The sequence below is a fragment of the Thrips palmi genome, unplaced genomic scaffold, assembly GCF_012932325.1.
Source record: "Thrips palmi isolate BJ-2018 unplaced genomic scaffold, TpBJ-2018v1 HiC_scaffold_7, whole genome shotgun sequence".
Lineage (NCBI taxonomy): Eukaryota > Metazoa > Arthropoda > Insecta > Thysanoptera > Thripidae > Thrips > Thrips palmi.
The window spans coordinates 5,529,454-5,549,127 of record NW_023144634.1 but is presented as its reverse complement, the minus strand read 5'-3'; the positions used below and the strand labels follow the sequence as shown (position 1 = coordinate 5,549,127).

At 47.3% G+C, this 19,674-nt stretch overlaps 1 protein-coding gene across 7 annotated transcripts in view; it reads right to left on the bottom strand.

Annotated features, from left to right (window-relative positions):
- Nucleotides 1-19,674, bottom strand: part of LOC117652896 (spectrin beta chain, non-erythrocytic 1) — a 53,691-nt gene that overhangs the window by 3,306 nt on the left and 30,711 nt on the right. For 4 of the 7 annotated variants that reach the window (XM_034398101.1, XM_034398096.1, XM_034398097.1 and 1 more), the window contains exons 4-37: nucleotides 14,421-14,537; nucleotides 14,209-14,317; nucleotides 13,966-14,130; nucleotides 13,773-13,885; nucleotides 13,256-13,669; nucleotides 12,812-13,165; nucleotides 12,138-12,725; nucleotides 11,831-12,043; nucleotides 11,539-11,748; nucleotides 11,238-11,463; nucleotides 10,896-11,149; nucleotides 10,709-10,789; nucleotides 10,227-10,417; nucleotides 8,739-10,131; nucleotides 8,508-8,638; nucleotides 8,143-8,428; nucleotides 7,824-8,042; nucleotides 7,429-7,725; nucleotides 7,181-7,326; nucleotides 6,727-6,798; nucleotides 6,106-6,337; nucleotides 5,844-6,017; nucleotides 5,565-5,765; nucleotides 2,921-5,481; nucleotides 2,651-2,837; nucleotides 2,351-2,551; nucleotides 1,838-2,263; nucleotides 1,563-1,742; nucleotides 1,115-1,488; nucleotides 872-1,040; nucleotides 669-788; nucleotides 410-592; nucleotides 197-319; nucleotides 47-120 (exon numbers count right to left, since the gene is read on the bottom strand). In XM_034398101.1, the coding sequence (XP_034253992.1) occupies nucleotides 47-120; nucleotides 197-319; nucleotides 410-592; nucleotides 669-788; nucleotides 872-1,040; nucleotides 1,115-1,488; nucleotides 1,563-1,742; nucleotides 1,838-2,263; nucleotides 2,351-2,551; nucleotides 2,651-2,837; nucleotides 2,921-5,481; nucleotides 5,565-5,765; nucleotides 5,844-6,017; nucleotides 6,106-6,337; nucleotides 6,727-6,798; nucleotides 7,181-7,326; nucleotides 7,429-7,725; nucleotides 7,824-8,042; nucleotides 8,143-8,428; nucleotides 8,508-8,638; nucleotides 8,739-10,131; nucleotides 10,227-10,417; nucleotides 10,709-10,789; nucleotides 10,896-11,149; nucleotides 11,238-11,463; nucleotides 11,539-11,748; nucleotides 11,831-12,043; nucleotides 12,138-12,725; nucleotides 12,812-13,165; nucleotides 13,256-13,669; nucleotides 13,773-13,885; nucleotides 13,966-14,130; nucleotides 14,209-14,317; nucleotides 14,421-14,537 (10,784 nt within the window). The remainder of the gene's footprint in view (nucleotides 1-46; nucleotides 121-196; nucleotides 320-409; nucleotides 593-668; nucleotides 789-871; nucleotides 1,041-1,114; nucleotides 1,489-1,562; nucleotides 1,743-1,837; nucleotides 2,264-2,350; nucleotides 2,552-2,650; nucleotides 2,838-2,920; nucleotides 5,482-5,564; nucleotides 5,766-5,843; nucleotides 6,018-6,105; nucleotides 6,338-6,726; nucleotides 6,799-7,180; nucleotides 7,327-7,428; nucleotides 7,726-7,823; nucleotides 8,043-8,142; nucleotides 8,429-8,507; nucleotides 8,639-8,738; nucleotides 10,132-10,226; nucleotides 10,418-10,708; nucleotides 10,790-10,895; nucleotides 11,150-11,237; nucleotides 11,464-11,538; nucleotides 11,749-11,830; nucleotides 12,044-12,137; nucleotides 12,726-12,811; nucleotides 13,166-13,255; nucleotides 13,670-13,772; nucleotides 13,886-13,965; nucleotides 14,131-14,208; nucleotides 14,318-14,420; nucleotides 14,538-19,674) is intronic. The other 3 variants (XM_034398098.1, XM_034398099.1, XM_034398102.1) reach the window with 3 other exon arrangements.

Sequence of the window (19,674 nt, the reverse complement as noted above, 5' to 3'; positions counted from 1 at the left end):
GGTCAACCTTTCAAAGCATACAATTAAAAAGAATTGGTTACTGTACCTGTCTCCATTGATTTCGTCCCTTCCAAGTCTAGGCCCATGCACACGTCTTCTTTCTTCCTCTAACCGCCTTTCCTGAAAATATAAGAATAAAATGTTAAGTTATAGAGTGGAAGGGAAACAATCTTAAAGCACCAGCAAAAGATCGTACATCTGTGATACGCTGCACTTCTTTCCTCTTGCGAGCTTCAACACGTTCTTTCTCAACTCTGTCTCTTTCTGCTAAGCGTGCTGCCTCTTCTGCTTGCTGCTGTTTCCTAAATGCCTCCTCCAACTGAAAATCAAAAGTGAATGTTATGGTACACTAACATCAAAGTGAATTTAGAAAGTGAATTGAAGACTTAATAGGCTATCAACTACTGACCATGGTGACTCTCTTGAGAGCATTGAACTTTTCTTCCTGTGCTTCAATCGTCTTTTCAAAATCTTCATGTTTCCTAATCAACTCTTCTACTTGCAGAATAGAGTCTCCCAGCTTTGGGTCATGAAGCATTGCTTCCCTTGACTGGAGCCAGTTTTCTAATTGGTCTGCATCTCTCTTAAACATCTAAAAAATATGAACATGAATATTACTTTTTCAAGATCTTGTCTATATGAAGAAAACATACATTGAAAATACTCACCTGAGTGTCAAGGTTCTCTTCATATATGGTCTGGCGCAGGTGCCAGGTATCATTTAGTGCCTTCCTTCGTTGTTCCAGGACTGAAATTTTCTCTTCAATTTCATCAGATAGGAAGTGACCCTAAATAAAAAGAAAAAAATTAACTATTAAAATAATGCCACAATTTTTTAAAATACTAGTTTATACTAGAGAATTTAGTTTACCTGATCAATAAGTTGTTTCCCTGTGGTATAAAACTTTTCAAAGGCATCACTTCTTGTGTCAATTTCAGCTTTGTGTTCAGAGTGACGAGTTATAAGAGCTTCAGCTCCAGGAACGTCTTGAGCCAAATCAGGTGCAGTCACCTTAGCAATCATCTCATTAATCCAGGACCTAAGAAAAGAGTAAATGTTTAATACCAACTGAAGCAAGAGTTGCAATTGAATCTAAGAGGCAAGTTAACTTACATCAAATCCCTGTATTGATCAAAGTATGCTTGAAGCTGCTCTGCTTGACTAAGCTTATCTTTACGTTGAGCTGCCTTCTCAAGAAGTTCATTCCAGCATTCCATTGCTTCCTCCTGTTTAACTTCAATGTGTTCTCGAGCATCTGGGAAGAGTTCGGCAAGACGCTTTGCTTCCTCTCCAACCGATTCAACTTGCTCCTTCACAGCTGCAAGGTCAGTTTCGAATCCCTGATGCTTCCTCACAAGTGCTTGAATCGTCTCAAGATCTTGCCCATACCCTTCTGACATGAGGGTGGCATCTTTCTCTTGGATCCAACTAATTGTTTCATCAGCAGTGCGATCAAACACATGAACTTGTTTGGCTCCAGCAAGTGCCTGGAAAACAGATTGAATCATATTAACTGCACCTTTAAAAAAGATAAAGGGTATGACATTGCTGCAGGACTTACTTCCTGGCGGGCGTGAGCTAATTCCTTAAGGTCCTCCCAGAGTTGCTGAGTTTCGTCGAGCTTCACTTGAATACGACCAGACTCGGGGTTCTTTTCAGCAATGAGTGCTCTCCCCGATGACAAGCATGCTGAAACGCGGCCCTCACTGGCTGAAAGGCCACTAAGGAAGGTGTCAAATGTCTGTTGGAGAGGAATAGAGTAAAAGGTATATTAAGGCTTATGTCAGGAAAAATTAATTACATTGTAGATAGACGTAGATAAAATCCTCCACAAACCTGAATGAGAAGCTCTACATGCTCAACATCTCGACCATAATCTTCAGATGCCGCAATAGTGGTTTGGTCCCCAATCCACTCAGCAACTTCTTCAGTCTCCCTCAAAAACCGGAACAGCTTTCTACTTTCAATGAGCCTTTCTTCCCGGGACTTCCTTAACTTCTGAAGTTGAGCAAATTGACTCTCCAAATCAACTTGTTTCTGTTTAATGTTGGAACTGTCAAAGTGGCCTCGGTCTACAAGACCACTTGAAAGTTTTGCGAGGCGTCCAATAGTATGTTGGAATGCACTTAAGTCTCTTTCACAGGACTCCAATTTCTTCAGCAGAGAGATAACTGAATCTTCATCCTTCCCTACATCACTAGAGGCTAGCATTGGGTGCTTTTCTTTCATCCATGTCTCAGCTTCAGCTGCTTCAGCATAGAACTGATAGGAAAATAAATCATTAGTACTTAATTAGAATAGAACCAGAAGAGTGACAGAAATATTAATTGAGGGAAAGTAAAAACAAACCATTTGGGACTCAACAGCGTCAAGCAGCCGAAGCCTTCTCACGCTTGAAAGATCTTTCAATGTTCCCAGCTTTTCTTGCAATTCACTGCTGAGTTTTTCAATGCGTTGAGCAGCAAAGTGACTTGATTGGACCATTTGGAGAGCCCTTTTGACTAAGCTTGATACAACAGGTTCATGAGATAAAATTTCTGCCTCAAGAGCCTAAATTTAAAGGATAGAAGAAAAAATTAAGTACACATGTAAGTTGGTTTCTAAAAGTTTTTTTACAATGGTAAAGAGCTTATCTTTATATATTCCTACCTGATGTTTCTTTTGAAGGCTTTGCACGGCAGTGAGGCTGGATCCAAGATCGTGAGAAGCAGCTTGTGGCTCCTTTTCAGCAAGCCATTGCATCTCATCATCAACGTCACGCACAAGCTGCTGCAAAAGCAATGCATCCTCCAAGTTTTCTCGACGAATCTGCATTGGTTCTTGGAGTGATCGATATCTACAGATGAAAGAAAAACACCTTTAAGCAACCTATGGACAAAATTCCAGACAGCTCATACATTCTTAGAAAAAAGAAAATACCTCTTGATTGCAGCAGCCGCTCGTTCTTGGATTTCCTCCTTCATAAAATGGTTGGATCGTTCAAATGAACCTGCAGTGTCTTTCACTTGCTCACAGGTTTCCCCATGTCCCAAGACATCACTTTCTAGAAGTGTGTGCCTTTTTAGCAAGTTCTGTACACTGACAAGGTCCTTACCATGGTCCTCAGAAGCAAGTTGACCTTCAACATCGTCCATCCAAGTTTCCACTTCCTCTAAGGTTCGGCTGAAAAGCAATGCTTGATAAGCATCACTCAGCCTCTCCCGCTTCAAAATGCTAGCATCTTGCAGTCTTCTCCACTCAGCATCTAATTCATCAAGCCTATTCCGAATCTCCATTGAGGCAAAATGACCAGCCCCAATCAATCCTTCACCCTCCGCTGTGACCCCATTTACCCGAGCTCGATTAGCAGTTAATTCAGATTCAAAAGCAGCATGCCTCTGAATTTTGCTCTGGAGATTCGTTGGATCCCTGTAACTTTCATCACTAGCTACTTGGTGTTTCTGGGTGAGCCACGCCTCAACCTCATACATGTTCCTGAGGAACTGGTGAAGTTGCCGGCTCTCCTGCAATCGTTTGCGTCGTGCGGCAGTTGCTTCCTTTAGTCGGTCTCGTCTCGAAACCACGCTTTTCAATTTTTGTGTAATGGCATTGCTGTCATAGTGGTGGTCAGAGAGAATTTCAATAGCAAACTTTTCTAGCTCTTCCACCCTTCCCAACTGAGCAACAAGCGTTTTCTCAAAGTCTTCATGTTTCCTGAGCAGAGCTTCAACACTGGATAGAGAATCTCCAACATCATCATTATTGAGGAAAGCTTCTTTACCAGCAAGCCAGCTGTGAGCCTGGTCAGTTTGTTCCCTGAAAAGCTGAAGTTGGTGAGCTTGGGTGAGGCGCTGTTTTCGATCTTCCCAAGCAGCTCCCAATGTTCGTCTTAGCTCTTCTAATTTACTCATGTCACTTTCAGCCTCAGGCACTCGAAGGCCGAACTCTTTAAGGGCCTTGAATGCCTCTTGACGGCCATCGATCTCAGCCTTCCGCTCTTGATGCAATTGCAGCATAGCTTCAGCTTCTGGCACAGAGGAGGGAAGTTCAGAGGAACCCATTCTCTTGATAGCCTCGCCCACCCAAATATCAAGCTCTCTGAGGTCTGCCTTAAATTTATGAAGAGTGTAGGCAGCAGATAGAGCATCACGTCGCTTTCTTGACAACTGCAGCAGGTTGCGCCAGTCATCTGTGAGTGCTGACAGCTTGTTGCGAATGGGAGCAGCCATGTCAGGATACTTCTGAGACAACTTTTTAGCTTCATTTTCATGCTCCTTTAGTTTGCCTTCGATTGCTGTCATGTCACGTTCAAGTGTATCTTGCTTGCGTTGCAGTTGCTCAACTCCCATCAAGTCACGTCCAGTATCTTCACTAGACATGGCTACAGCCTTCTCAGCAACTCTTTGAGCAGTGTCATCAACATCTCTGTTGAATAAGTGAATTTCTAATGCACCTGCAAGTCTTTCCCGATAGTCACCTAATGCACCTTGCAATCCTTTCAGCTTGCTATTGAACTGATCTCTTCTCTGATCAACTGAACGAGTATCACTTCTACCCTGTCTGATCAATTTGTCTGCCAGAGCATTGATTGCCCTAATTCTAGAATCATCCACTCTCATGTCGCTATCCACATCATCCAGCTTGCGTTGCAAAGCCAGGCAATGCTCGTAATCCCGCCCAATATCAGCAGCTTGAACCATCATCTCTTTGTCTCTTATCCAAGCTTCAATTTTCTCCAGTTGATTGTTGAATTCAAGAATGTCTTGGGCCTCTTCCAGACCTCTGCCATGATTACTTGATTCCTGGAGAAGGGTGCGCCAAGCAGCCAGCAGCTGATCCAGCTGTTGTCGCACATCTCGAGAAGATTTGTGTTTCTTCTTCAAAAGCATTTCACCCTTCTCTTGAATCTCACCAATACGTCCCTGATTAGCTGAAAGTTCTGCTTGGAAGGCCTGATGCTTCTGGAGCTTTTTAATCTTCTCTTCAAGTGAGTTGCCCTCACCCTTTCCTGCTTCAGCTTCCAATTTCTTTTGTTTTTCATCGATCCAAAGTTCTGCTTCCCCAACATCCCGCACAAACTGTGCATGTAATAGGGCATCCTCCAGATGACCCCTGCGTGTGGCGCAAAGATCCTTAACTTTCGATCTCCTTTCAACGACTTGACCTAATCTTTGAGCAATCGTTTCCCTTTCAAAATGACTCTGAGCCAGGAGTTTGTCACCATGCTCTTGCAAAGCAATAACTTTCTCTTCTTGAGTTCCAAGCAATTTCTCAAAAGCATCGTGCTTTTTCATTGCAGCTGTCACCTCATCGACTGAGTGACCAAAGTTTGATCCAGCAAGGGCTACTTCTTGAGAGCCACTGATAGTGTCGATTTGCTTTGCATCCCTAAGGAAGAAGTGCAAATCAATGAGTTGGTCAAGGTGCACCTTCTTGTGCTGCCAGGCAGCATGCAACTTTTGCCTCTCCTCCAGTAATTGGTCAGATCTCTCACGGATTTCCTGCAATAAGAAAAATTAGTTAAGGACAGAGCATTAAGTACACTCGAGAGTACACTATGCAACAAATGCCACTGAAAACCCACCTGTGAGGCATAGTGCTTTCCTTGAATCATAGCCTCTCCCAACTCTAATACTGTTTTGAAATTGTCTTCTCGAGCTTCGATCTCGGCCTTAACAGCCTCATGCTCAGCTTTCAATGTTTGTGCGCCTGCTGCATCTCGTACTTTTTCTTCTGTAAGCATTGCTGCTCTGAGACCTGAAGCCCAGCTTAGTAGGTCTCGCACCTAATACAAAAAATATTAATAATACAGGAAATAATTGAAAAGTATAAATAATTTGAAACTTATGAAAGATGTGCATACCTGTGTTAAGAACCGCTGAAGATCACAACTGGCTTGCAGTTCTTCTCTGCGCTGAGCACTTCTATCTTGTAAAGTTGTCCAGCTGGACAAAACTACTGTTTGTTGCTGTGCAATTTGTGTTGCATTGTTTCCAGGATACAAAGCTTGAAGGCGAGCAGCATCTTCGACAAGAACCTGTAATCACATATCAAGGCACCCTTCATATTAAGAGCTGACACCCATCATACAAATTTACAAATGAAATATTAAAAAAGGTCTTCACCTGGAGTTGTGCTTCCAGAGCAACCAAATCGTTTTCAAAACCTTCATGCCTTCTAATAAGTGCCAGAACAGAGTTTAAATCACGTCCTCTGTCATCAGGTAATGCTGCCATTTTCTCTGTGATACGTGCTAGAGCTTCAGCAACATCACGATGGAATCGATGGATTTCACCAGCAGCAGACAGTCGTCGTTCACGGTGAGACATTTGATTAAGTAACTGCTGCCAGGCCTCCCTAGAAGTCAATTATACATTATTAAAAATTAATGAATCTCAAAATATTTCACTCAAAGGCAAATAATTTTACAAGTTACAAGTAAGCACAGGTACATATTTAAATATAGATAGACTGTCTGTTAAATGTTTTATAGAAACAAAAAGCTGTACAGATATGTATATTCACAGATGTGTAGAAGAAAGACTATCAAGTAAACAAGCTCTACAAACCATAAAAACAAAAGCAAAATTATAACAAAAAAAAAAAAAGCAGACAGCTAACATCCAACAAGTAAACTGATTTTTTTTTTCTAGAAGAATGGATGCTTTAGAAGAGCAACAAAGCATTAAATGAACTGTCCAACCAAATTTATTGAAGCCTAGGACTAGTGACGCAGCCCTACTCACTTGTTGGCCGCATGGCGTTCTGCTACCTGACGCACAGGATCCTCCTTGTCCAGTTGCTCAATCCACTCAGAACTAAGGAATACCCACCAATATGTACAGCATTACACCATTGACCCAATAACAGACCAGATCCAAAAGCAAAAATTCACTTGAGCACAGAAACCATCAGAACAACACAACACAACTGAAGAACCTCACTAGTAGATTATCTGGCATATTTTATTTTATTAGTGATGGAAGACTTGGGTAGAGATTTAGAAAGAGTAAGAAGATGAATTCATCTACAACACCACTTATTTAACAGTAAAGTCATGCACAGAAACAATCTAATACAGTTCTATCATGCTAAGAATAACAATTAATGGAATTATTTCTTAGAAACTCTTCTTACTTTGGTTGTACCAAAGATACATGCAAGTTTGTGAGTACAATAATTCCCATCACATCAACATACCTTAGCTGGGCCTGACGCTTTTCAATATCGGGAATGTAGGGGCTGTCATTTGCTATCAGCTTCTTAGCCAATTCTTCACATTGGTTAAAGCGTTCTGATCCAGCTTCAACACTGCGCTTCAGCTCATCAAATTTGTTTTGAAGAATCTAGAAAACAGATCAATAAATTGTTCTGCTCTTGTTCTACAGACAAAAGGGAAAAGAGTTTCTAGGGACATAAGACAAAAAAAAAAAAAAATTCATTCATACCTGTAAATGTTCATAATCCTGACCAAAATCTTCTGAAGCTGCAATGAGATTTTGTTCTCTTATCCATTGTTCAAGCTCTGCACTTTCAAGGAAATATTCATGTCTATACATGGACTCCATCAATCTCTGCTGTCGTGCAGTGGCCAACTTTTGCAAAGTGCGCATCTGCTGAGATAATAGCTGTTGTTTGCTGGCAATGGCCTTTGCATCAGGGTGTTTTGCATTAACCATAGCATTGGCTGTATGACCCATTTCACTAACAATGCCACTATAGGAATCAAGCTCCAGCTCAAGAGTCTGTAAATAAATTATTAGAATAAACACAAAACATGTTAATTAATTACATATTAATACGTAATCGCCGTAATCCGAGAGTTTTAACTTGTACTACATACTTTGTGTTTAGTAAGCAGTTTTGTGGCGGCATCTCGGTCTCTACCATAATCAGTTGAGCTCAATACATCATTACGCTCTGTAAGCCAACTTTCAACTTCTCCGGCTTCAAAGAAGAACTGTTGAGCTTTGAGAGACAGTTCTAGCTTCTTGGCACGTTCAACTGCTTGGTCGTTTAATTCACTCCACGCATCTTTGAGTTGATGACACAAGTTCTCAATCTGCAACAAGGTAAAATGAGTTGAAAATCAATTCTTTGCCTTGTACCAAGCTTTTAAAGACCAGAAAATTTTATCACTTATGTGACAACAGACAACATACCTGTTTGGCTTCAGGATGGCCCTCACTGATCAACGTCTGTCCAGAGACCAGAGTGCGGTCAATCATAGGCTGATGGCCAGTGATTTCTGACTCTAACTTTTTGTGCTTTTTGTACATGGACTGGGCCTGGTGCAAGTTGCTTCCCAGAGTGTCAGATGATGCTAAGGGCATGTGTTCACGGATCCATCCAAGCTCTGCCGCTAGCTCAAATCCAAACTTGTGGAAACGAAGACTTTCTTCCAAAGCTTCGCGACGAGCTCTAGCTGGGGCCTTCAGAGAAGCAAACCTGAAATTAGCAAAAAAATGAGATGAAACCAAGTTTGAAATAATTTTTTACTCCAATAGTAGTTTAAAAGAAAACTCACTTCTGTTGACAGTCTTTACTCGCTTTCAAAATATTGTCTGCATCAAAGTGACCCTCATGAGCCATCTCTTGACCATTATTTGTAAGGTCGTTAACTCGTTGCTCCCATTGGTTCATGTCATTTTCCAGGACCTTCAATAAACAGAAAAGCAACAGACGTTAAGCTAATTTTGAAGGGAAGAAAATGGAGAGAGAGAGAGAGTGAGGTATGAAAAAACAAGAGATAATTTACCTGATGTTTCTTCATCAACTGTTTGCAGTTGCGTAGGTCAACGCCAAGCTGCTTTGACTGCAGAGCTACTTCGACTTCCTCAAGTTTTATCCTTGCATCTTCCAGCAGGCGGTTGTAACTTTTCTGTGCGGCAGCCTGACGAAGACGAGCACCTTTGTCTCTGGAGACTTCTACCAACTCCTCCCAGGCAGTGTTCAGAGCATCCAAAATACTCTGAACCTCGGGACTTCGGTAATTTCCTTCAGATATGAGTCCTTGGCCCATTTTGTTTACATTTCGTAATTGACCTCCATTAGAGCGAAGTTCTCTCTCAAAAGCTTCATGTTTCTGTAGCTTTCGCTCTATGTTGCTGAGGTCTCTGTAGCTTTCATCTCCAGCAGTTCGCAGTTTATCTCCAAGCCAACCTCTAAGGTCATCACTGTTAGCAACAAATTCTTGGAAATTGCGAGATGCAAGGAGAGCAGCACGCCTGGTTTTAGCTAACTCTTTGACGGCTCTTCTTCGAGCTAAAATTTGTTTGCGACGGTCATCAATGCCCTGACTATCATAGTGCCCAGCAGCAATAAGCTTATCCGCCATCTCACTAAAACTCTTCAAACGGTCATCTTGAGCAATCAACATGTTTTCAAACTCCTCATGCCTTTTCAGCAGTGCTTCTACATCATCTAATGATCCTCCAAGGTCTGTAAACTCCAAGAAGGCTTCATGGCTTGAAGAGGTGGTGTCAATGGCATCAGCTTCTTTATTGAAAATTTGTAAATCTCTGCACTGATCAAGCCAAGATCCCTTTTCCTGCCATCCACGAGCAACAGCCTCCTGCTCCTCAGCCAATTTTCCAAGACGAGCTTTCACTTCCACAAGATTCGGGTTGCGCTGAAGAAGCTGCTTACCCAAGTCAGATATCTCATGGAATTCATCTTCATGGGCCCGAATATCATCTCCAAGCTCACCATGCTTTTTCAGGAGGCTTTCAGCAGTAGCCAAGTCCCTAGCTGTTTCATCCGCATTCAAGGAATCTTTCACTGAATGAACCCAGCTTAACAAATTCTTGGAACTGTTCATGAAGATTTGTTGGCCAACAGCATCCTCTAATCTGGACCTTCTTTCAACTGCCTTCGCCTTCACTTTCTCCCACAATTCCTGAACTTCCTTCTGACGAGCATTAACATTTCCTTTTTCATTCGGATATGATGACTTGACAGAATTAGCTAGCAAATTGACTCTGTTGACTTTTTCTTGGACAGGTGCTAGTTCTCTCTCCAGATGAAGATGCCTTCTTTGTAGAGCTTGAACTGTTTTTAAGTCCGGCCCTAATTCTGCTGTATCCAGCTGAGTCATTTTCTCCTGCATCCAGTCGCGGGCTTCGTCGCACGTACGGTGGAACAACTCAACACTAGAAACATAAAAAGGTAAGCAATAGTCAGTAACAGACATCTAAAATCATAAAGAAGTTCAAGGATTTACAAAAAAAAATATTGTTCTTAATACCTAGAGGCTCCCTCAAGGCTGCGCTCCTTCTGTCCCTTCAGCCAATTAAGATGGTCCCATAACTGATGGATTTGATTTTGCCTTGCTTTCACTTTGTCGAGATGGCTGTGACCTTGACGCACAAACTCTTCAACAGCAGCATCAATTGCTTCGACGCGCTTACCGGAGGCAGATAAGTCCGTGAGGAATTTCTATAAAGCACAAGAGTCACATCATTACAACACAAAATAAGACATGAAAACACAAACCCGAGAACAAAACACACAAGAGTTCTTCTGAAACATGGAAGATGGAATAGATCATGGGACAGAAAGGCAGAAATTCCTAACGGTACAAAGACAAAACAAAAGCTAGCCCCTGCTGACAAAAAATATTTTATATACAAAGAACATTTTATAATGCAAAGCTTAACCCTGCTGAAATACAACATGACAACAAACAGATACAAAGAACATATTGGCCCATGAAAATTTAGTTCTTACAATATTGACTCTGCACTGTCCAATATCATTTGCAGCCTTGTATGATTCTCCTTTCTTATTCTGATTGCGTTTTGCAGGTTTCTGATGAGCAGTTCAGAGGGGGACCAGCAAAGTGTCAGTGTTAAAAATTAAAAAAAATTTCTTTGTTAAGATACTGCTGTTAAAAAGACTTAGGTATAAATCCTACCTCATATTTCCTCTTGGCAGTTTCAACACTGTCTGTGCTATCATCTGCTCTCAACATCTTTTCCTTGTCTTTGATCCATTTTTCAAAGTCATCACATTCCCTGTAGAATCCAAAAAGTCTGATTGAATCCTCAAGGAGTGCATGTCGACGAACAGCCATATCTTGAAGTTGTTTGTAAGTTAGGTTGATTTTCTGTTGTCGCTTTTCTACATTTTGATTCTCATCATCAGTAGATTTCCTCCTGGCAACTCTTCCTGAAAACATAAGAAAAGATTGCAATTGAAAACGAGGGGCAAAAAATGTTTACTTTGTTGATTTTTAAATGAAGTTCCTAAATCTTACCAGGTGCTTTGGGCGTCTTCTGTTTTCTAACAGGTATTACCTGCTTGACCATTTTTGTTTTCCGCACCCTCTTCACCTCACGTACTTTCTCAGGGCGCCTGACTTGAACTTGTACAGTTTTTGGTTCGATTTCCCTGACATAATTTGCAGGAACAAATCCATCCTGTCCATTAGCCTTTCGGACATTCCACCAATCATCATTGGTCTTGTTGAGGAGGAACATGACCTGGAACCAAGGTAATGATCAAGTCTCCTGCACCTCAACTTCAAAAGCAAAAGGTCAAGATGCGAGTGACAATACCTCTCCTTTTTCCATCAACATTCCTTGACCACTGAAAGGATATGAGCTTCTGACTTGGGGTACCAATCTTTCCTCAGTGACTGTACGGTACTCAGTTCTCTCAATTGGCTCCTCTTCCCAAACTTCTTGTGGAACCAAGCGCACTTCATTCACCCACTCTTCTTCATTAGCGCCATCAACCTCAGCCAAAGGTTCAGGCTCGGCAGACAACTACAAGGACAGCACAAATTAGTCAAGTTTTGTAAATGCTTTAAAAAGCGGAGCCAGAATGAAAAATAAAAGCAAAACATACCTCTAAAGTTGAGATGCCAGCCTTGACTAGCTTTTCAGCTTGGCTATTGAGACTCTGAATGTCCCCGCTGTATGCATTGAGCTCTCCCTGAAGGTCACGGTGGCGCTGCAGAAGTGCCTGTGCAGAGGGTTCATCTTCACCGTAGTCTGTTGATGCAACAATGGCCATTTTCTCATTCAGCCATGATTCTGCTTCATTAGCATCAGTGTAGAACTTAGAGGGGAGAAAAGAAGGAATTAGTTATCAGATAAAATAATATAATTTATTGTTTAATAAGGAAGAACACATACAGAGAGCTGGGTCTTACCTGGTATGCCTCAGCTGCATCCTCTAGTTGTTTGCGGCGTACAGCAACCAATTCATTTAAGGTGCTCCACTGCTCTACCAGTCCGTTAATTCGAGTGTTAATTTCTTCTGCTTTCGGATGTTTGTCGGTGATTAGCTGACGACCTGCCTCACACACTTGATCTGATTTGGGGCGCCGCATACTCATTTCATCTTGTAACACTTTATGTTTCTGTTGTAAGCTAAGGACAGCACGTAGGTCTTTGGCAGAAATTCCTGTTTTACAAATTCTTTGTTTATCAACAATCCAGCCCTCTTCATCTTCATGGTCCTGGATGAACTGGAAGAAGTTGCGAGCTTCTTCTAGGCGAGCTCGTCTCTCTTTGCTGCATTCGAGTAGTGAGTCATAGGCTGCGTTGAGAGCGTCAAGACGTTGTTGCAGCTTCTCAGCATCACGGTGTGCACTGTTTATGTACTGCTGCCCTTGCCGGCCAAGACGACGCTGGGTTTCCCCGATAGCAGTTACTTGCAGCTCCATCAGGCTGTGCTTCTGAAGTAGGTCTTCAACTGCAAGCAAGTGTGGTCCAACATCTTCAGACAAAAAGTTATCCTAGAAAAGACAGATAAATTAGAACTACATTTCACACTGCAAAAAGTGTACTTGCAAGCAAGAGGAATTCTGGATAAATTTAGCACCTGTAAATCTTTAATAGCTCCCATAACTGTATCCATCTCTCGGAGAATTGCCATAAGACCACACAACAGAGTAAGGTTTGCCTTATGCTTTTCAAGAAGAGCAAGAAGCTCACGCCATCTTTCTAATACTTCAGTTTCTCTTTGTTGGACTCTTTCCGAACCATGGTAATTTTCACGAACAAGTTCAGCTGACATATTACTTAAATCATGGAACCTTTCTTCACGAGCCATAATATCTGCACTTATAGCTTCATGTTTCTTCACAGTAGCATCAACCTGAGATAAGTTGCTACCATACCGTGGATCAGATAACACTTGTATCATTTCTTTCAAGTAGCCTTCACGAAGAACACTCTGGAAATGCAAAGAAGAAACATCAGTATGGTACAGATCAAATACATTAGTATTTTATGTTGCAGGAACTCTCAAAATAAGTAAACCCACCTTTCGCTCGAATTTGTAGTTCAGTTGTTCCAGCCTCTCTTGACGCAGCAACTCCTGCCTTAGTGCAACTTCACGTCGATGCTCAGCTCTCTCCAGCTGTTCCCAACCCTTTTCCAGGTCATGAATAAATTGACCTTCTTGGGGTGTAAATGCTGGCTGATTTAGTGACTTGAGTTGAGTGTTTATATGAAAGTAAAGCGCTTCAATTTCACTACGCTCCTTGTACTTAGGTGGCTTTTCTACAGTGCGATACTGTTTGAAGCTCAGCAATTCTCGCTGGATACCTTCAAGAGAATTTGGGAAGTCTCTGTTTTCAAGTTCAGTGATCTTTGATCGAATCCATTGCAGAAGATCAGATGTGAGTCTTTCATAATGAACCTTCATTTTGTCTGCATCCATCATTTGGCCAACGATCTGTAAAAATGGCAAAATAAGAATAACTTAATAACTAGAGCAACAAACAGGAAAATACAAAAAAAAAACAAAAAAAAAAAAAAAAAAAACACAAGAGACTCACATTGGCTATCCGCCTGCCACTCTTCATTTCATTTTTCATTCGAGCAAATGTGTGATAATAAGATGCCACATATGTGATAATAGACTTTTCATCCGGTCTACTAGTATCAACATCTGAAAAAAGGCAAATAATATGCTAATTATATTGCAACATAACAAGAAAGGAACAAAATAACTAAAGTTACAAGCAGTACCTTCTGCATCCAGAAGACTAGGAATGCCCAAATGTGTTGCAGCAGTGTCAAAGGCATTATTAAGGTTGTCAATGTGTCGGGTAGGCTGAAGAACTGTGAAATCAATTAAGTCTGGTCGATGAGCGTGGATAAGAGCATTAAATCCAAGTCCACTGCGCCATGAGCCTAAAAGAAAACAACATTTAAAAATTAACGAATAAAATAAGTTTGTTCTTACTTTTATTTACAAATTAAATTACACACCAGTAAAATCGTGAATTTGAACTCCCGGGTAACCATTGGTTTTTCTTTGGCACCAAAGCAGCAAAGCATCTTTAGCTGACTTCTTTTCACTACTCTCATTTTCTTCATCCTAAACAAAATGTAAAAAAAATTTTTTATTAGATTGAAAATTTGTTTAAAACTTGTTTTTTTTTAAAATTGAGGCGATTGGAGGGAAAATTATGAACACCCACCACGTCAATTTCGATCTCTTGAATTTGGAAGCGAAGAATGATGGTCCAGATAAGACCCAAGATGAGACGAGGGTTCCCATCAACGATGTCCTCCGCGCCAATACTCTCCAAGCGAACCTGTGGGCAGAACCAAAAATACAACGTTTCAGAACTGTTACACATCTAGCAGATCGGGCGGGGAGGAACAGGGGAAGGGGAAGGGGGATGGTTGCGTTTACCGGCTTCCACTTCCACTCCGCACCGGCTGGAGCTGGAAAAAGAGAGGGGGGCTGGACAAGTGGAACCGAGTGGAACCGCCCGCGGGGAGGGCGGGTCGGCGAAGGGGGGCTCGCGGGCTCCTCGCAAGACAGGCAGATCGGTCAGCGACCCCCAGGTGGGCCCGGGCAGCCCGCGGCCGCTGCGGGGCGGGGCGGGGCGGGGCACAACCAAAGCCAAGCCGGTTCCCGTCCGTCCGCCCATCCCATGTGCCCGTGCCCGGCCGGCCATCCCGCCTTCATCAACAACCCCAACTTCCTCATCAGCGGGCTGATTCCGAACAGTGCTCGGTCTCTCTCGAGCTCACGGGGTGTCCCGTAGGGGTGCAAGAGAGACAGAGCACCGCAGGGGCGGGCGCCACGTCCAATCTGGACTAGCGATACGCGGCTAACGTAGTAACGTGGCACTGTAAAGCGACGCCGGTGTGGAGTTACACGTCGCCAGGTGACTCTAGCTGGCTGACAGTGTGTCTGCCGCCTGGCCGTCTCCACAGCGGCCTGCAGCCTCCAGCTGTCCAGCCGGCCGGCGCGTCCACTGTGGACTCCGGTGCAGACTGCCGTTGCAGCAGCGCAGCAGTGCCGCAGCGCCACAAGCGATAACGGCAGTCACACCACAGTGGGCCAGAAGACCGATGGAGGCGGCCAAAACTCGAGACGCGTTTTGAGCTCCAGAGTCGATAAGCAGGACTCGAACCGAACGTGTGACCCCACCAATGGATTCTTCGTTCGGAAAGCAATCCGTTGGTGGGGTCACACGTTTGGTCCTAGTTCCATGTAGCGACTCTGGAGGTCAAAACGCGTCTAAAATTGCGGCCGCCTCCACCGGTCTTCTGCCCACTGTGCACACTGGTCCTGGTCACTCTCCTGGGCAGAGTGACGGCCACGCCTCGCTCTTGGCGGCGCGCAGCCTTGAACCCGCGACTCGCCCGGTCAGTCTGTTGGCGACACGGCCGGCCGAAGCAGCGGCAGTGTAGCAGCGGGCGAGGCGGCGCCGACGCCGACCCGGGATGACCCCGATCCTCTCCCGGGAGGGTCAACACGGCGGCCGTTAGGCCAGTGTGTCCTCTCGCCGCCTACCTCGCCAAACCTCGCGCCCGACACCGAGAATCGGCAAGCGTCCAAGAGCGTCCACAAGTCTAAAAAGATTTAATCATCGCCCAGGTATTGTCAACCAAGTGGAGGCGGTTGCCGCAACACCGGTCTCTGCCTCGCAATCGAGTAATCCTCCTTCAAGTGAGCCGTGGCGCCGTGCCGTCGCTAAGCCCCGGCCAGCCAGCCAGTCCCCGACCGCGCCGGCCCGGCCCCAGGCCCGGCCCCAGGTCGCCACCGAGGCATTATCGAGGCGCAGAGATTAGCGCGGCAGCGCGACAATTTAAAAAAAAATCGGGTCAACGAGATTAAAAGGGACGGAAGGAAAAACACCGATAGACCGCACCGAGGGCAGAAGCGACGGACCGGACATGGAGGACAGACCGAGCTCAGGGCGCCTGCGAAGAGCAGTGTAGGCAACGCCGCAGCGCACGGCAGCGCGCCAGCCGGCGAGGGCTGCCTACCTCCGTACCATTACCATTAAAGGCTGGGCGGGGCGGGGACTATCTGCTGACGCTTGGCAACGCGTCCCTCGGCCACACACACACACGCACACACACCGCATGCAGAGCAGTCCGGCAGCCGATCAATCATGCCGAGGTCGCACCTCGGCGGCTCAAATTGCGAGAAACTAGCAAAACGAGCAGAACCCGACGCCGCGGCCAAAGCAAGCCAGGGCAGGGCGGGCCGGCCAGGGCGGCCATTCAAGACGGTTCACGCACACGCACACACTGACGCACCTCTCTGCTCGGCGGCGCGGGTGGGCGAGTTGGAAAGAAACGCGAACCGCGCTGCCGCGCTCGGCGTGACGAGGAAGAGGCGAGGGCAGAGGGGCCACACAGCCACTCCGGGCGAAGCGAAGAGAGAGAGAGAGAGGTTAACAACTCTGCAAAATTGAGTTCAAACAGGCGCGCCCGCACGTCATCCCATCTGCCGCAGAGAAAACGCAAAACGCAACGGGCGTGCATTCCTCACTCCTCGTTCCTCATTCCTCACTGCGCGTGCAAGCCCTGCTGGAGTGCTGGAGTCAGGGCTGGAGCCTCGCCTCGCCTCGCCCACCCCGCCCCCGCCTCGCCCTGGAGCCTCGAGACCGCCATCCAGCGGGCCCATTCCGAACCGTGCTTTGGTCGCTCCGTCTCTCTCGCACTCGTTCGGCGTGCCGCCCGAGTGCGACAGAGACGGAGCGGCGGGGAGACAGCCTGCGGGCTGCATGCAGGTACGGCGCCAAACGACACGCGCCGTAAAGCAAACAAAGGCAATAATCAGGAAGCAGGCGAAGCAGGGCCAGGCAGGCGTCAAAGGGAACGGCCTGACGAGGCTGACTGAGGCCGGCCGGGCCGGAGCAGGCTTGACCCACATCGCGGACAATGTGGCGGACAGCGCGGGCCTGTCTCCCTCGCACCCCTACGCGGCGCCCCATGAGTGCGAGAGAGACAGAGCACTGCTCGGAACCAAGGCGCGCAGCGGCCCCGGCACACGCCTTCAAAGGACAGCAAGCATTTACGGCGGGAGGGGAGGTTTCCTCCACCTTTGCAGTGCTTTGCGACATTAGCGGCCCGGGCTCCGCGCCGCTCTGCGCTCCGCCTTCTGGCCGCCAAGGTCCTCGCGGCCGCTACACTGGAGAGCGCCTCGGCCGACCAAGGGCCCCGGCATGCTAGGGAGGGAAAACAAAGTCGGAAACGGGGCTCACACACTTGTCAAATCGCTCTCAGCGACGACGGCACGGCCTCGCCCGAGAAACCCGACGTTTCTCCAAATACCGTCGCTGTCCGCCCCTCTGGTGTAGTGGCAGTCAGTCCCGAGGGCGAGGAGGGCCGAGTCGAAGGGGCCGAAGGCACGCGCGCACAACCCGATATCCCTTGGCCTAAATCCACGCACGCAACGCACGCGCCTATGCGGAGACACGCTCAGGCGCGGCACGGCAAGCGGCACCTCCTCTGCCGTGTCTCCGCCCACCCGCGAGAGACCCGTTGGCGTCGTCAACAACAATGAAATGAAACAGAGACAACATCGCGAAATGAATTGCCAATCGCCGTCCGTACACACGGACTGCGAGCCACAATGCCAACCCGCCAAAAAGAAAAGAAAAAGTTGCCATTAAAAGAAATCGACAGTTTTTTTTGCCATTTTTTTTAAACGGCGATAAAAAATGGTTCCGATAAAACTCGGCGCTGCGCCGATAGTGGCCGGCAGTGGCATTCCGCATTGCGATAGATCGATAGATCGCTAGATAGCGAGGCGAGGGCTGCACCTCTAGTGCGCAGAGCGCGCAGAGCTTCGAGTGCAGGCAACACTTATCAAGCTCGCACTGCCAGAGTGCCACAGCCACACCACGCTACCGGCCGCCCTATCATTTCTCCTCCGTTTTCCAATTTTCCATTTCGCTTCATTGAAACAGTAAACTTATTTCGGAGTGCAACAAAAAATACTCCGGCAGTGTTCTCTTCTCTTCTCTTCCCGCTAGCCGGACCGCGCGCTGGACCACGGAATGCCGCGATGCTGCGGCTAGGACGAGGCGGCCGGGGCGGGGCGGGGCGGGGCGGGGCGGGGCGGGGCGGGGCGGGGAAGGACAGGGAGGGATCACCGAGAATGCCAGGCCACAGGCCAGGCTAGTCCAGTCCGGAGAGACGGAGAGCGAGTTTGCGTTGCAAAGCACCGAGCGCCACAACGCGCCGTCCCAGCGCCAGCGAGCGCCAGCGCAAGCAGCGCGCCCTCGGGTATCATCATCATCGCCATCATCATCATCATCATCACTTCATACTTCGCTATGCGGACGTAGTACAGCCCGCCTCAAAAGCCGAAACCGGCTGTCACCGTCCCGACCCCGCGCCGCCCCGGGCCGCGGGCACACGCACCGCCGCCAGCAAGGCCGGCCGCCCCGCCCGGCGTGCACGTGTACGCCGTCTGCCACTACAGTGCACCGCCACCGAGCAACAACGCAGCAACGCGCCGGCCGATTTTTCATCACCCAATCCATCCGTGCGTTTATCGAAACGAAACAAAAACCGCAAAACAAGTGCCTGGGTGCTGCGCCACGCCCATTCCATCCCGGCCGAGTGGTTCCGAACATCGTCGCTCCGTCCCTCTCGCACTCACGGGGCGTTCCGTGGAGGGCAGGTGCGAGAGAGACAAGGGTGAACCGCTGCGCGGCATCAGTCTGCAGGGCTGGGCCAGGCCGGGCCAGGTGCAGCGGCCTCTTTCGCCAGCCCCGCCAGCCTCGCCAGCCCCGCCTCATCGCCATGCCCGGCGAGATATTGCAGTGACTCGGCTCGCTCCCCGCAACCTCGCCTCGCCTCGCCTCCAACGCCGCGTTTCTGGCGCACTGGAGCGGACTCGGCACAGCGCGGCTTTCTGCAGCGGCTGCAGTCTCCAGCCGGCGGCTCCAGCAGACGACGGATTCCGAGAGTCGTTCTCGTCGCTCCGTCTCTCTCGCACCTACACGAGACGCCCCACGAGTGCGAGGGAGACGGAGCGACGAAAACGACTCTCGGAATCAGACTCCAGCGGCCTGCATGTGGTCGGCGGGCCGGCCGCAGCCATGGGAAGTTACAACACGGGCTGGGCCTTGCGCTGCGCGTTCAATGGCCGACCGGCATTGTGTGCGTCCAGTCGGAGTCCAGTCCCTATGCATCACGCAACCGTTGCGTCACCGAACGGACCCCGCCCCGCCCCGCCCCGCCCCGCCCACGGGTCATCCACCCAAGACACGAAGGCGCCGCGTCGCCGACGCCACAGAATCCTTCATCCTTCCCAATAGAATGGCCGGGCCGACTGCGCGCCAGCGAGTCCCGCTCGGATAGGATGGGTAGCAGGTCGTCGCACTCATCGCCGCCGGGACTCTGGAAGCAGCGACACTGTCAAATCCCGTCCCGGACGCGTGCGAGAGCGACAGAGAGCCAGACTCCAGGGCT